Source organism: Lepidochelys olivacea (genome assembly GCF_965140295.1).
Source record: "Lepidochelys olivacea isolate rLepOli2 genome assembly, chromosome: 6".
Lineage (NCBI taxonomy): Eukaryota > Metazoa > Chordata > Testudines > Cheloniidae > Lepidochelys > Lepidochelys olivacea.
Window position 1 is genome coordinate 55,770,317 of NC_140416.1, and position 15,416 is coordinate 55,785,732.

At 52.5% G+C, this 15,416-nt stretch overlaps 1 protein-coding gene across 3 annotated transcripts in view; it reads left to right on the top strand.

Annotated features, from left to right (window-relative positions):
• DGKZ (diacylglycerol kinase zeta) overlaps positions 1-15,416 on the top strand; it is an 84,105-nt gene that overhangs the window by 39,012 nt on the left and 29,677 nt on the right. For 2 of the 3 annotated variants that reach the window (XM_084630607.1, XM_084630608.1), the window contains 8 exons: positions 7,353-7,461; positions 8,547-8,642; positions 10,387-10,464; positions 10,818-10,874; positions 13,838-13,906; positions 14,360-14,431; positions 14,762-14,878; positions 14,967-15,038. In XM_084630607.1, the coding sequence (XP_084486733.1) occupies positions 7,353-7,461; positions 8,547-8,642; positions 10,387-10,464; positions 10,818-10,874; positions 13,838-13,906; positions 14,360-14,431; positions 14,762-14,878; positions 14,967-15,038 (670 nt within the window). Of the gene's footprint in view, positions 1-5,090; positions 5,969-7,352; positions 7,462-8,546; positions 8,643-10,386; positions 10,465-10,817; positions 10,875-13,837; positions 13,907-14,359; positions 14,432-14,761; positions 14,879-14,966; positions 15,039-15,416 lie in introns of all 3 variants that reach the window. The other variant, XM_084630609.1, reaches the window with a different exon arrangement.

The window sequence follows — 15,416 nt, forward strand, 5'->3', positions numbered from 1 at the left end:
AAATGGTGTTGAGACAAGTCATTCCCACCCACCACAATAGCAGCATCCAGGCATTTAGTGTACCACCAGCATGACCCTGAGTGTGCCCATGTACCAGTGCGCGAGCAACTCTGTAAGGCTGCTCAGAGCTGTTCTAGATGACTTGGTGGTTAAAGTTCCGTTGGCCAGCTTGCGTTAGCCCTGTCACTGTTGCTCACTGTGGTGGAGCTGCATGATGCTAGTGCAATGGTAGGAGAATATCGGAAAATCTGCCATCTAGACAAAGCCTTTCATGTTCACTTTCGATTTAGCAGGACTGTAGCCCACAAGACACCCATGCTAGAACTTCAAAGACCTCTGCAGTGCACAATCATGCCTCCCACCTTCCAGCACTATGCTACTGTAGTGTAATGATACTTAGTTTAAAATTACAGTTCTGGGATTTTTACGTACCATATGCCAGGCAGAGGGGGAAGGAGGAATTAATCATATGCTCACTACCTTACTTATCAGGACTGTGGTAACTACGGCAGCATTAAACTCATGAGTCACACGATGAAGATCTTGGAGAAAGTTATTGGTAAGAGACAATGAAGAAAAGTAAAGGTCAGTGACAATCAGTTTGGATTTGTGACAGGCAAGTCACCAGTGGATGCTATCTTTGCATTAAGATTGCTGTGGAAAAATATAGAAAAAAGAGGAAAACGTTGCACCTGGTATTCGTGGATCTTAAGAAGGCTTATGACCGTGTTTCGAGAGAGGTTGTCTGGTGGTATGAGAATGAAGCAGATACCTGACGACTATATCAGACTTGTCCAGAAAGAAAAGGAGTACTTGTGGCACCTTAGAGACTAACCAATTTATTAGAGCATAAGCTTTCGTGAGCTACAGCTCACTTCCTCAGATGCATATCGTGGAAACTGCAGCAGGCTTTATATATACACAGAGAATATGAAACAATACCTCCTCCCACCCCACTGTCCTGCTGGTAATAGCTTATCTAAAGTGATCATCAGGTGGGCCATTTCCAGCACAAATCCCATGGCCCACCTGATGATCACTTTAGATAAGCTATTACCAGCAGGACAGTGGGGTGGGAGGAGGTATTGTTTCATATTCTCTGTGTATATATAAAGCCTGCTGCAGTTTCCACGATATGCATCTGAGGAAGTGAGCTGTAGCTCACGAAAGCTTATGCTCTAATAAATTGGTTAGTCTCTAAGGTGCCACAAGTACTCCTTTTCTTTTTGCGAATACAGACTAACACGGCTGTTACTCTGAGACTTGTCCAGGGCATTTATGAGGGTGGTGTAACCACAGTTAAAAGGCCACGTGGAGAAACTGTACAGTTTCTAGTAAGAACAGGAATGTGTCAAGGCTCATTACTGACCCCCTTTTTGTTTGCCTTGGTGCTTGATGCGCTTACAGAAAACATCCAGGTGCATGTTTTTGCAGACAATGTCCTTGTACGTGGAAGAAGATGGAGATGCGTACTTAAAAGAAATGGCATGAAAATCAGCAGAAATAAAACTCTGTGTGTGTCTGTAGATTTGATTAGACGTGAAAGGAAGACAATGAGACTGTAAGTCTCTGGGGCCAGCCACTATCAAAGGCACAGAGGTTCAAGTGCGTAGGTTGGATAGTACAGGGTAATAGTGAACTCAACAATGAATTCATAAGCAGAACAGGAAAGGTATGGACTAACTGGAGAGAAGTGAGCGGAGTGGTTTATGATAGGAGAGTGCCTATCAAATTGAAAAGTAAGCCCTGGTCTACACTGGGGGGTGGAGTGGGCGGGAATCTATCTAAGTTACACAACTTCAGCTAAGTGAATAATGTAGCTGAAGTCGATGTACTTAGATCAACTTACTGTGGTGTCTTCACCGCAGTGAGTCAACTGCTACCGCTCCCCCGTCGACTCCGCCTGCGCCTCTTGTGGCGGTGGAGTACAGGAGTCGACAGGAGAGCTCTCAGGGATCGATTTATCGCATCTAGAGTAGATGCGATAAATGGACCCCTGCTGGATCGATAGCTGCCTGCCGATCCGGCACGTAGTGTAGACATACCCTTAAATCTACAAGACCGTAATTAGGCCTTCACTTTTGTATGGCTCTGAATGCTGGGGACTGAGGAAGAGAAAGGGGCACATATTGAATGTAGTGAAAATTAAATTATTAAGGTGCATTCTTGGAGTTATACGGGTGGACCATGTTTGGAATGAACAAATGAAGGGAAGTGTGAAAGTGGTACCACTTATAGAGATGCTGAGGGAGTTGAGGCTTAGGTATGGGCATGTGAAAAGAAGATTGGAAGAATATATAGGAAACAGGGTGTTAAACTTAGAAGTGGAGGGTAAGAGAAGGGTTAGAAAACCTAAACCTAAGTGGATGCATGTCATACAAAAGGATTTCATTAGCTGTAGCCTTGCCAAGAAACTTCAAGACAGTGGAATGGAGAAGGAGGACTCCAAGAGCCAACCCTGTATAGCTGAGATTAAGGCTAGAAGAAATAGATGGAGGCTGAGGACACATGGCTGGAAACTGTGACGGTTGGAAAGGCAGAACAGAATTGCTAGCTGAAGAATGGGAGTGTGGATCTGGCCAAATAACATCGCCTCCATTTAAAAATGTGCCCATCAGGCAGAGTGTTTTAACCAGTGCTGAAGCCTTCTCCATCTGCTGTTCAAAGCTTTTCTCCTGCAGCTGCAGTATCTTGGCAACCTGACAGTACTGGGCAGAGAGAGCTTGAGAGTCATTTAAAGCTCTCTCCAGCAGAAGAGTGAGGTTTTGAGCAGATAACGATTATTTTCCCAGCACTGCTCCAAGTCTCTTAGCCAGTCTCTATTCTCTTCAAGTCCTAGGCAGGCACCTTCTGCCCTACATTTATTGTTAGTTTCTACTTGTAAACTCTGAGTGCTTAGATCTGATATGTCTAGAATTTTGTAATGTCTGAAATGTCAGCACTTAGAATTTACGAGTAGAAAACTTGATGGGGGTGGCAGGAGAGGGAGGAAATGGAGTAGTGGGCGAAGAGGGGCATCTTCCCAAGATCTCCCTGGGGGGAGCTGTCTTCATGCACCCTTGGGATGTGCACAGACTGCTCTCCTGCAGACTATGGGAAATACTGGAGCAGGGAGCTCCCAGATACCTGCCCTGAAAGCATCCTGTGCCATGCTCAGCATGTTACCTCATCCTCAAGTGAGAATGTAGGCGAATGTCAGTTTGGTTTAAAGGGAATCGCCTCTCAGCAGAGCCAAGTCCAACATTTACACCTGGCTTTAAAATATGTCAGTTCCATTTTTTACCTAAAGTTCTCTGCAGAGAAATGGTTCTAGGAACTGGCTGTAAACTCAGTGCTGACAGGGCATTTGCGTTTAAACAGTGTGATCCTTCAACTCCCTCCAGTGCTGGGAACCAGGAGATCAGTAGCAGCCTGGGCTAGTCACTGAGACATAGAAAGGGAGAACTAGAGCACAAGAGAGGGCGCCTCAGAAGCCAGCTCCCATGGTGATGGAAGCAGGATACAGAGGAAACTAGCAGCAGAGAGTAACCCTGCCCAGCTCAGCACGCTGGGAAAGGCATAGAAACCGTCTCAGTGGGGACAAGTGCATCAGGTGCTTGGTTCCTAACCCAAGGGACGAGTGGTGTTTAGTGGCTGCATCTCTTTAAGGCCGTGCCTACACTGCAGGTGCTGCAGCAGCACAGCTACGGTGCTGTATCTTTGTCGCTGTAGTGCCATAGTGTAGACACTTCCCAGAGCAACTGAAGAGGTCTTTCTGGCACTGTAGGTAATCCACCTCCCTGAGTGGCGGTGGCTAGGGCGACAGAAGTGTTCTTCCATTGACCTTAGAGCATCTGCACTGGGGGTGGCTTGGTATGGTTACAGTGCTCAGGGACAGGAATTTTTCACAGCTACGTGGAGAAAACTTTTAAGCGTAGACCGGGGCAAAGCACTTGTCTGCAGAGTGGCACTGTGACTCTCACTGAGGTGCTCCATCATTGCACAACTGCCCACAGGTGTCCTTTTAACCAGCAAGTGGTGGACTGAGTTTGCACCCGGGCCCAGACTCCCCAGGGATGTCGTGACTCTGCTCGGTTAGGTCTGAGGTTGGAGTCCTGTACTCAAGAGGGTGCTGTGGGTCTCACTCTGTGGAAAGCTGCTGCAGGAGCATACACTGTTCTGCTGTTATTAACCAGGAGACTTGGTTGGAGTTCGGGGTCCCCTTGTGCAGACTCCTTCCTGCTTGCGTCCTTTTCCAGCACCATCAGACATGCACTTTTTTTAGTAGTCAAGACGAGCGGGGGCTTAGAATCCATTCACTGTTCAGCGGAAGGGCTGGGATCTGCAGTCCTGACCCCTTCCCAGAACTGGACCATGATGCTGGAGCTGTGCCTCTTTGGTTTGGTCCCAGCTCTGCTCCCTCCCCGGGCAGAATGGATGGCACTCGTCTCTGCAGGGACCCTGTAACCCAGATGGAGGCCAGATCATACCCAAGCTCGGGGGGCGGGGGGTGAAATTGAAGCATCCTTGAGGGGCTCTGTGTATTGGCAGGTAGGGAGCAATGTTGTACACCCCACAGTGGGGCTGAGTATGGTGCCTCCACAGCATTCCCACCCCCAGCTGCCTTGGAAGGCAGAGGCTGGCTGCAAATCCATGCTGGTGTCTCCTGCATGGAGAGAACTGCTCCTAGCTGTCCTCAGGTGCAGGGTTGGGACTCGTCTCCGATCTGCCAGTTGGTCCATTATGGGAAGTCCCCAAATCCAGGTGTTCTGCCTCATCACTCATGACCAACTCCTGAGCCACCAGACAAGCCCTTCAGGCTTCACACCATCCCACTTCTCCTTTTTGCCTTGCACAGGGGTTTCCTTGCCCTGCATCGGCCTCTAATGTTGTAGTATCCAGTATAGGTCTCCTGGCAGCAGTACCGCATGTTAGCCTTCCCCTGTGTCCCCCTCCCCTCCTCTTTCTCTCTGATGTCCCTCGCACCAGTACCCTTTGAGTCCCCCCAGAGCTCCCTCATAGCATCCTTCTTCCCTGCAAAGAGTTGTAGACCTTGTAGGTGGTTTGATGAGAGCCCCTCCCCCTTTAATTGCTGGTTTCTGTGTTAACAGCCACTGTTCGGGGCACCCCCAGTCACTATGGACACCTTTTTTAAAAGGCACTTCAGGAGGAAGGTGTCGTCGTTGGGTTTCCAGCATGCCAGCGTTGTGTCAGTGCCCACTGGCAAAGCCAGGCGGCGCTCCATGGTGGGCATGCCCTCGGCCTCCCTGGCACAGTGCCGCCGCAGGTCCAGTACCCAGCTGCAGAGCGTTTCCTGCCTGGGCTCCCCAGACAAGGGCAGCCTGAGCCCCCGGCGACGCTCCAGCACCACCCCGCCCCACCTCAGCCCCAGGTTTGCTGTCCAGAAGAAGCGTGGGGGCCAGGTGCGCACCATTGATACCCAACTCATGGGCCCCTCCATGCTGCTGGCCAGCCTCATCCAAGTGAGCGAGGCAGAGGAAGGGAGGCGGATGGCCTGTGCCGAAGGCTCTGGATCCGAGTCGCCCTGGGAGGAGCTAAAGGAGGGCTGTGGCAGGGAGGAGACTGTCGCCTCAGGAGCCAGGTTGGATCGGCGTGAGCTGCAGGCCAAGCTTCCCCCAAGGAGCAGGCGCCCTGCCCTGCACCCTATCAGCATGAGGTCTCTCCTGCAAGCTCAAGGCTGCCTGCACCACCACTCCACCCACCTCCTACCTGCAGAGTTTGTGTACAGCAAGGCAGCCTGCGGGCTGCAGGGGTATTACCGACGCCTCAGCCAGCCATGGCTCTCAGGGGAGAGCCCCAGGCCAGGCGCTCTGCTTCCACCATGCAGAGCACGGCTGGCTGCCAAAAGATGGAAGGTTCCTCCTAGAGCCAGGCGGCCATCAGAAGCCATATATGAATGCTTGGGAGTGGAGCCTGCCTATGGCAACTATGCCAGTGCCTTCCCTAAAGCCTGGAGCCCCCAGCTGCTGTATGTATGGTGTTCCCAAGTGGCAGGGGAGAGGGGAGATTCAGAGGGATAGTCCAGGCCATGGCTGGGGCAGTATTGAAGGGAGCAGAGATTGGCACAGGGTATCTAGCTTCTCTGGCTTGGGGTAGGGAAAATGAGGGCATGGCTGATGCATTGGCATGGAGTCCCAAACCCCTCTGGATCAGGGCAAGTGGAGGGGGTGGGGAGAGGGAGCTGGAGGGTCTGCATAGGGCCTCAGGGTAGGATGAGGGAAGGGGCTAGCACAGGACCCTCTGCCAGGCCTAGCTGCAGCTCCCACCCATGTGCTCGGTATGTTTGTGGACTAGGAGAGGCCAGGGAGTCGGTGTCTCCATTTCCTTCACCGCTGATCAAAGGCCACTCAGCCTCTTGTCCATCTGTGTGTGTCTGACTGGCTGCTGAGTTTGCTTTCAGGCTGTTGGCAGTACCCCTGTGCTTGCTGGCTTCTCCCAACTGCTGGCGCCAGGTGCAGGCGTGAATAAGGGATCATGAGAAGGGTTTTGGAAGAGAGGGGATGTTTCTGGGATGGGGGAAGGATGTGTCCAGTTTCTCCAGTTGGCTTGCTCTGCCCGGCTCCACTGGCTGCTGGGCTCAGAGGCTGCACAACTCCTTGCCTGGGCAGCTACTGGAAATGGCACTGCCATGGTGGGAGGGGTCAAAATCTTTGCTGAGGTGGTCGGTCCCAGGCCAGTGGCTGTTGACCTGGAGACAGCGAGAGCCTCTTGTGAGCAGGGGCCGGGAGCTGCTTCCCCCACTTCTCACCGCACTCTGCCCCACTTCTGCTGGCTCTTGATTCTCTGTCCATTTGTGACATTCAAGTGAGAGGGGGCATCTCTGGGATGTCTCAGTGTCTTCAGAAAGAGTCCCCACCCTTGTGACCTTCACCCGTCTTTGGGAAGAGGGGCTACTCCCACCAGGTCAAGTCTGAAGCTTTTTGTATGTAATGTGACGCTCCTGAGTGGGGCATCAACCCTCAGGGCCTCTGGATCTAAAAACATGAGCATCTACTGTCTGGGCAAAACCCAGCTCTGTAGCTCAAGGGCTCTAGCAGACTCCCAAGCCGCTCTGTGGCCCAGCCACCGCTAGAGGGGCATACTGTGTAGGTGTGGCTTGTGAGACCCTACATCTCACCACTGCAGGGAACCCTTCACTGGCTCATCCTCATGGCGTATGCTGGGAGGGTGGGTATTGCCCAGCCTGTCGTTATAGTGAATTCAGCCTCAGCCAGGTTTCTGGCTTTGAGTGATACTAACAAATGATGCTCTGCCACCCCTTACCATTCCCTTCCTTCTGAAGGGCTCATGATGTCTTGCGTGTATCTATGTTCCTGCCTGTTTTTATAGCCACCCCTCCCTCTTTCTTCCAGGAAAGCCATCGCCAAGTCCGGCCTCCAGCACATGGTAGCCCAGCCGAACCCCACACTAGCCCTGAGGAGTGAATCAGAGAGGCAGATCCGCAGCACTGTGGACTGGAGTGTAGGTTGACTTTAATTTTCCTTGGCGCTTGGGAAGGGACTCTCTGATGTTACAGCGGCTGCACTCGAGTTGTCGCCATTCCCAGGAGGAGGGCTATGAGGCTGTACCAGGTGGCTCCAGTTTTGACACGTGTAGCCTTGTGACTAGCAGCTGGTGCTTTCTGATGTTGCTGGGTAAAGCACCTTGATGCTGGGGAAAATGGACAGTGCATTCACTCTCATTCCCCACTGGTACTACACAGCCATCCATTCTGCACCTGGGAATGGAGACTCGGGGAGTGGTGGGAGGCACTGCTCTTCTTTTCGGAGATGCACAAGCACCTCTGCTCCACCTCCTGTTCTGCACAGGCAAAGCTGAACCCATTGTGAGGCCTTCAGAGGCCTCGTCCTGGCGTAGGGTGGGGACAATCCCTCTCTACAACTGAGGGGAGACCTAGCTGGGATAGTGCCTTCTGCTCTGGGCCCCTCGTCCCCAGAGGCCTTGTGTTTGGAAGCTGAGAGAGGATGGTTCTCATCTGGAACACCGTGAAGGGCAGAAACAGTCAGGGCACTGAAGGGATTGACCTGTGAGGAGAGAGGTGTCCAGTTGAGCTCAGCAATGAGTGAGTGGGGACGTGACAGTCTGCCAATAACGGAGTGAGGGGTGCAGACCTCTGGATGGGACACTGGGTCAGAGCATGTGACGGGAAGTAAGGGGAAAATATAAACTGAATCTCAGGAAAACTCCCTAGCAATGGGGTGAATTTGCCCAGGAGAATCCTTTCCCGGACAGCCCCATTGTTTACAGCTAGATGGGATAGTATCCTACAGGCTGTACTTTTCCATTTCTGACAGATCTGGGCCACGGTGGGAGCTTTGGGCAGGTTTCCTGGATGTGCCATCGCTCTGGAGAGTGGGGCCTCTGTGCAGCCTGCGATCACAGGGGTGCCCCATAGGCGCCCTCCAGCTGACTGTAACATAGCACAGTGTATTTGTGGGTCTGGGATATTCATCATGTTGGAGGTGACTGCTGGGATCCAAGGTTAGGCAGTGTGGGGACTCTTGTGGCCCATTGGAGAAGTGCAGCGTATCTCTTGTGCCTTCCAGGAAACTGCAATCTACGGGGAGCACATCTGGTTTGAGACCAGCGGCTCTGGGGATTTCTGCTATGTGGGGGAACAGAACTGTGTGGCCAAGATGCTGGTAAGTCAGGCACAGTGACCCCGTTGTCAGCTCGGCTTGGTCAATATACAAGACTGCAGTGCCACCTAGTGGAAAAACCTGGGTATCCCTTTCTGCACTAAGTAGCCTGGGGGCATTTCTCAAATGCAGCCACCATGGTCTTTTCTTGCAGCCACAGCCTGATGGGGAGGGTGGGTGGGTAGCAGCCCCTCCCCTAGGGCTGCCATCGGTGGTTGGGCCTTTCCCCCCTTCTGGGGAGATACAAGCTGGAGGAGTAGACAGCCAATGTGAGTTACCCACTTTCCCCAGGGGTGGTGGGGTCAGGCTTCAGCCATGGGGTGGCTGGTGGCGTGCTCCACCCATGTGGCTTCGGGCTCCATCCCTGGTCCCCATCCCCTGGGCTTGAGGCTTCAGTCTCCGTTCCCTGAGTGCGCGGTGGCAGGCTCTAGTCCCAAGTTTAGCCCTCGTCATCACCTCTAGCCCCTGCTGCCTCTGTACCCACCTTCCTATCCAGGGCTTAATTTGTCCCTAGGCTTGCTGGGGCTGAGTAAGTCTGCTGTGAGAAGTGATATTTGTATGTTTGTTAATATCACTTTTCATAGCAGACTTCCTAGCTAGCCAGTCGTCCCCCGCCACCCCCCCAAGCAACCAGAAATCTAAAAGAAAAAAGACAAGAACAGGCGAAGCACCTTATTTGTTTGTTCTGTTTATAAAGAATAGAGACAACAATACATTATTTTTATTATTGAGTCTGCAAAAAAACCCTGCATAAATAAATTTACGATATTTGGACGTGTGTATTTGCATATTTATTGGTTTTTCCTAAAGTTGAGCAAGTATTTTAGGAAAAATTGTCAGAGCAGCCACCAGCAAGAGTTGGTGGCTGCACTCTGAGCCCACCAAAAAATTTGTTGAGAACCCCAGTGGAAGTTTTCAGGCATTCTGGAGTCCAACAAAGAAGGGGTTAACACTTGTGGGGCCAGTGAGGGAGATGGAAAATATTCTGCTCCAGACTCTGCCTGCTACTAATGCTGCTTTGAATCTGGAAAGTTGCTGCATCTGAGCTGGCAGCAGGCGCCAAGGCCTCTGGGTATCTCTGTGGCTGGGATCCAGCTGGCTGAGTTGATACAGAGTTTCTGTGAGGGGGTGTCATGACCCCAGATGCCCCAAGAGAGAAGTTAATTCCAGAACTTTCCAGGAAGGATCTTGCAGTAAAAGGAAGGTCCAAGAAATGGAAGCCCAAGCCCTGCAGTTACGTGACTGCAGGTTGGGTCGCTCACAGGGGCAACGCCCTCTGAGACGCTGCAGCCATCCCCCTCTAAGTGCAGGTCGCGTCCAGCTGTGAGATCTGGGGCCTGAGGACGGTGCCCATCCGATGGCTGTTCGTTGGTTTGGGTGAAATGAGCTTGGGGTCTCGGTCTGATGGGCAGCACCAAAACCGCCACAGATGGCAGTGATTGGCTGCCTGGTGCCAGTGTCAAAAGAGATTGAGGACTGATTGGCCAATGGAGACTGCCTTCACCTCTTGCCCCAGGGCAGAGCTGAGGCAGGCTGGGGGTGGGGCATTTAAATCAAGGGACAAGGTTTTTACCTGCGGTGATCTTAAGGGTATATTTGTTCCTTATGGCTTCCCATCCTGCAGAGTACTGAGCTGCTCGCTCTCAGGAGTGCCCTGCTGGGAGTGGAGGAGGAGTGAGTGGCGCTCCAAGGCTTCCTGAATGTAAATAAATACTGATGTTAACATAGGGGCTTTTCCCTTTTTCAGCAGAAACCTCTGACCAGACGCAAGTGTGCAGCCTGCAAAATCGTAGTGCATACGCCCTGCATAGAACAGCTGGAGAAAGTGAGTAAAGCCCAACACAGGCCGCTCCTGGGCCTGACGAGCTGGTTACCCCTTACCTGGGCAACATTCAGCATGGGGCCAGCGCTGAGTCCCCTGTGCTTTGGTTAGCCATTGTCATGACAGGCAGGTGCCTCCTGAGGGGACATTAGTGAGGAAACAGACTTCTAGCAGATCTCCTGGCATTTTAGCCCCAAGGGCTGGTGAATTGCCCCTTCGGTAGGGGGTTGGATGAGGATCCCGGATAAGCATCAAATGTCCCAGGAAGCTCCCAAGCCTGCCACATTGAACTCGACTCCAGTAGGTTTTAGCAGATGGTTTCACTGATGTTTCCCTTGTGTGTGTTAAATCTGCAGATAAATTTCCGCTGCAAACCTTCCTTCAGGGAGTCGGGATCAAGGAACGTTCGGGAGGTGAGAGACTCAGCTGGACCGCTTGCCGTGTTTGCCAGGAGGAAGTCCCGTCCCCTTCTGGTTTGGTGGCAGAGGGCTCAGGGTGCCGAGGAAGAGGCTTAGCTGGGTTTGTTGTGAAAGCAGCAGAAAGTCTGGGCATTTTCAAGTGTGGCAGGAGCCCCTGAGTCTGTGCTACCTGTGAAACCTCTGAACGTGGTCACCCATCCTGTGGGGCATTTATTTGAAATGCACCTGCACGGGATTGGTGCTAGTGTGGGGTGAATCTCAAATCATTCATAGGAAGATCCGCTTCTGGTCAGTCAGCTGCTGATCTGCATTCTCAGAACCTCCTGGGCCTGCCAGGCTGGGCCAAAGACACCTCAAGGCCAACCTTTCCCAGGAGGAATTTCAGCCCATCTCGTGCTGGCCCTGGGAGAATGAAAGAACAGTTGAACTTTTGCAGGCCTCCTGGAAAGTTTTGTGTGGAGTCTGGGGAGAAGAGCTGGGTTTTTGCTCTATCGCCCAGCCCAGGTTAGCTGCACCTATTGCCACAGTACGTGAACTTGACCCTGGTTAACCCCTGTGCACCCCTTACCTGTGGAGACTCTGGTGTATGTCAGGTTCGATCCACTTCATTTCTCCCAGACAGGGCAGGATTGCCCCTATACAGTCTGTACTGCATGGCTGTGTCCAGGCCAGGTTAAATGTGCACTGTAGCACTTTAAACCATTTCCCCTGCGGTGCCCCTTGCTGCCATCTCTCCGGTATGCCCTACAGTGCCTTCCAGGAAGGAGTAAATGGCTGCCTAGCACCGAGGTAATTCCCCCTCAGGAGCTCTCCTGCAAACCTCTGTGCTGCAGGGGTGTGACCAGCAACAGCACCCTGTGCCTTCCCTAGGGATGTGGAGCTCTCCGTGGTGCTGAAAGTGGGGGTGGAGGGAACTGGAGAGTATCTACACAAATAGTCCTAAGGCAGTTCCAAACTAGCAGGCATGTCTAGAGGAGCTTTTGGTAGGACACAGGCCAGGGGTCTCCATGGGCCATACGCACACCTGGGATTCACCTGAACAGGCACTGCACTAGCTTTTAGATGAGAAGCACCCGAGGATCTCTCCTCTGCGGTCTCCATAGAGAACCTAATCCAGTCTGTTTCCAAGGTGCCTATCAGTATGGTATCTGGGGTCTCTTATCCCTCAAACTTACCTTACCAGCTTTAACCAGGAAATAGGGGTTAGATCCCAGGCCCTGACTGTGCTATAAGGCAAGCACCCTCCAGAATTCATCATTCCAACTGCTGTACAGTAGGAAACAGAACCTAGAGAAAGAAGAATAAACAAACCTGTGGACACGTGGACAGCAGCTGTTCAGCAGCAAGGGGGGCAGAGAGTGCTCTTGGACTAAGCAGCAAACTCAGACTCCCCTGTGCTCCCCACCCTATGAGCCTTCCTTCTCCCCTCCGGATGGAGGTTTAAAATTGGGGAGAAGAGAAGAAACGCTGTGTTTAAACAGACGCACCTCTTCCCTTCCTCACCGCCCAGTACAAGCTGAGGGAAATGTACTGCTGCCTCCTCCCATCTCTCCCTAAAATTACTCCCCTGACTGGGGAGGATGGACATGCCATCCCCGTAGCCGTGAGGGACGGGCACTGTGCTTGGCTGTCAGAACGAGCAGCCCCTGCCCCGCGGTGCTCCCAGGCTGAGGCACAGAGAAGATGGCTGTGTTTGAATGATCCTGCACCTGTTGCTGCCAGTGGGAAGAGGTGCCAGGTCAGGCAGGACGTGCTGGCTGGCTGATGGCACATGGATTTAGCTCCACTCATGATTAAGTTGGAGGGCTGGGAGAACCGGGTGAGCAAAGGGAGTTCGGAGGAACTTAATCTCTCTCCTCAGTGACTGCTGTGGTCTGGAGCTCTGCAGTTTCAGCTCTTTGCCTTCAGCATCTGTGTTCAGGGCCGCAGGTGTCTCTGCTGTGACCATGAGGTGGGGCATCTGTTTTCCATTAGGCCTGTGGCAGAGAAATGGTTTGCCGTGGGGGGAAGCAGCGTGGATTCACAGCATTTCTTTTTCTGATTATTTGTCATAATTGTGACACTTTCTGGGGTACCCAGGGCTGTGAGGCACCTCGCTGTCATCTGTCCTCAGGGTGAGGAAATCTTGTCTGTGCCTGTGGTGTGTCAGCTCTCTGTCTCCACCAGCCTCTAGCAACACAAACACTCCCCTCCAAGCTTCTGCCGGCCTCATTTTCTCTCTTCAGGTTAGCAATAGGCACCCCAATCTCCCTGTCCTCCTAGCATCCACTGTAGAGTCCAGCCCCTGCTCCACTGGACGCTTACAGAATTACCAGGCCTGCTGTCCTAAGGCTGACTACACAGCTCTTCTAAATACACAACGCTTACATGTATTCCCAGTGAAAACAAGAATACATTTATTTTCAAAGAGCAGAGAGACAGGTGACAGTAAGAATATTGGAAATAAATGGTTATGTATAATACAAAATCACAATACGATTTTTAGAGACTAAACGTAATGAACAAGTTACCCTCTTGTCTAACGCAGCTCATCTCACCCACAGTTCTCTCTAGCATTTTCAACCAAGCCTGGTTGGGGTTCCTTTCTCATGACATGAACTTGCCCCTCCCCTCCCCACATGGGTTTCTCCTGGGGGTTGTTGAGAGCAGCACTGGGGGATAAGGCACCTAGCATCTCAGCCAGGTGCCCTGTGGTCTGGACTCTCTCATCTCCTTGGCCTCTCCCAGAGCTGAGTGCTCGTGCTTCTGAACCTCTCCAGTGTCTGGGCTGAGATGTTCCCAGGGGCTTCTGCAGTGTCGTCTCGGTGCTAAAGAGACTGCAAAGGAGGATTCCATTCCATATGGGCCGGAGAAGAGGCCAGGCCACTGTGGGTCCCAGCCAAGGAGTGCGCTAACAGGATCATGTCCATACCTTTCTCTGCGTTCTCTTTGAACCTGGCCCTTGTGTTTCCGTTTAGCCCATAGTTGTCCGGCATCACTGGGTGCACCGGAGACGCCAGGAAGGGAAGTGCCGGCAGTGTGGAAAGGTGAGAAGGGCTGAAGAAAATCCAAAGTTAGGTGGGGAAGGGGAAGGTGATAGGTGTGGGGAACACAGAGAGGAACCACTTGGAGCACAACCCCTGCTGGGAGGGAGCAGCCCCCTCACAGCCAGTGATCCTGTATTCTCTATATTGCCGCCTACTGGCAGCACAGATATCTCCGTCGATCCCTACGTTCATCCAGTCATAGAATTTCCACACAAACTGATCTCCTTTGCCCTTGGTTCCAGAGATGCTTGTCCCAAGCATGCTGAATTCTCTCATGCCAGGGCTGGGGGTGGGGAACTGTCCGACTGAGACCTGAGCTGCACTGGCTGCAGAAGGACCCTAGTTGCTAACATCTTGCATAGCTGGGGAGCTGCTGTTCCCCTTCCTGTGGGCCCCTCGCTGCACTGCGGAGAGTTGTCAGGAGCTTCACGACCCACCTCCTTCCCTCCGCAGGGTTTCCAGCAGAAGTTTGCCTTTCACAGCAAGGAGATTGTAGCCATCAGCTGTTCCTGGTGTAAGCAAGCGGTGAGTGCAGCCCTACCCTGAGTAAATGGCCTAATGACTTCTGATGGCCAAGAGAAACTGCGAGCTCCCCACAGCTGCTGCTCCTGCCCCATACCCTGCAGCACCTCTTACGGAGAGAGGCTGGGATTGGAGTACCTGGGAGTGCCTCTCTCAGCCAGAATTCCTGCCCTTTCCCTGCAATGCCTCCTGTTGGGAGCCGTCACATTGTTAGGCTCCTGCCACATTTCCTACAGCACCCCCTGCTGGGGGCAGGTGTGCTGTGTGTGTTCAGAGCTGGGCTCCCCAGGCCAGGCTTCAGCAAGCGAGTGCTGCGTTCTCTCTCCCTCGCAGTATCACAGTAAGGTGTCATGCTTCATGCTGCAATGCATCGAGGAGCCGTGCTCGTTGGGGGCTCATGCTGCTGTTGTCGTCCCTCCGACCTGGATTCTGCGGGTCCGGCGCCCCCAGGTGAGTTGCTCCCTCAGGCTTCGCTCCTGTTTAATCAGCAACTCCTGCTCAACTGGCAGCTGGTGATGTGGTTTTTCTCCTTTTCTAGAATCCACTGAAGTCCAGTAAGAAAAAGAAGAGGACGTCATTCAAGCGGAAATCCAGCAAAAAGGGGGCGGAGGTCAGTGAATGAGGCCTGCATTGACTGGGAATTGGTGGGCAGGGGAGTGGGAGTTGGAGAAGGAAGATCGCTGGTCACAGGGTATGGTCTGAGACATGGAGCAGAGAAAAATGAGGTGGAGGGAAGGTGCTGGGTTATGAGGGTCATTTGCAATTGTAAGATATCTCAGAGGGGTGTTTAAAAAGAGAACAGAAAGGCTGGCATGTGGATCCCACTCCCACTGGAGCTGGGAGGGTAGATCCCAGTGCTAGGGCCCTTGGGGTAGTTGGAATGTTCGGTATTTTGTCTCCATTTCAGACCTTAGTGACTTTAAATTTCAGTTGCAGGCAAGAGCTTGCGTTTCCCATGTTTGTTGATGGTGTTGTGGTGTCCCTTGCA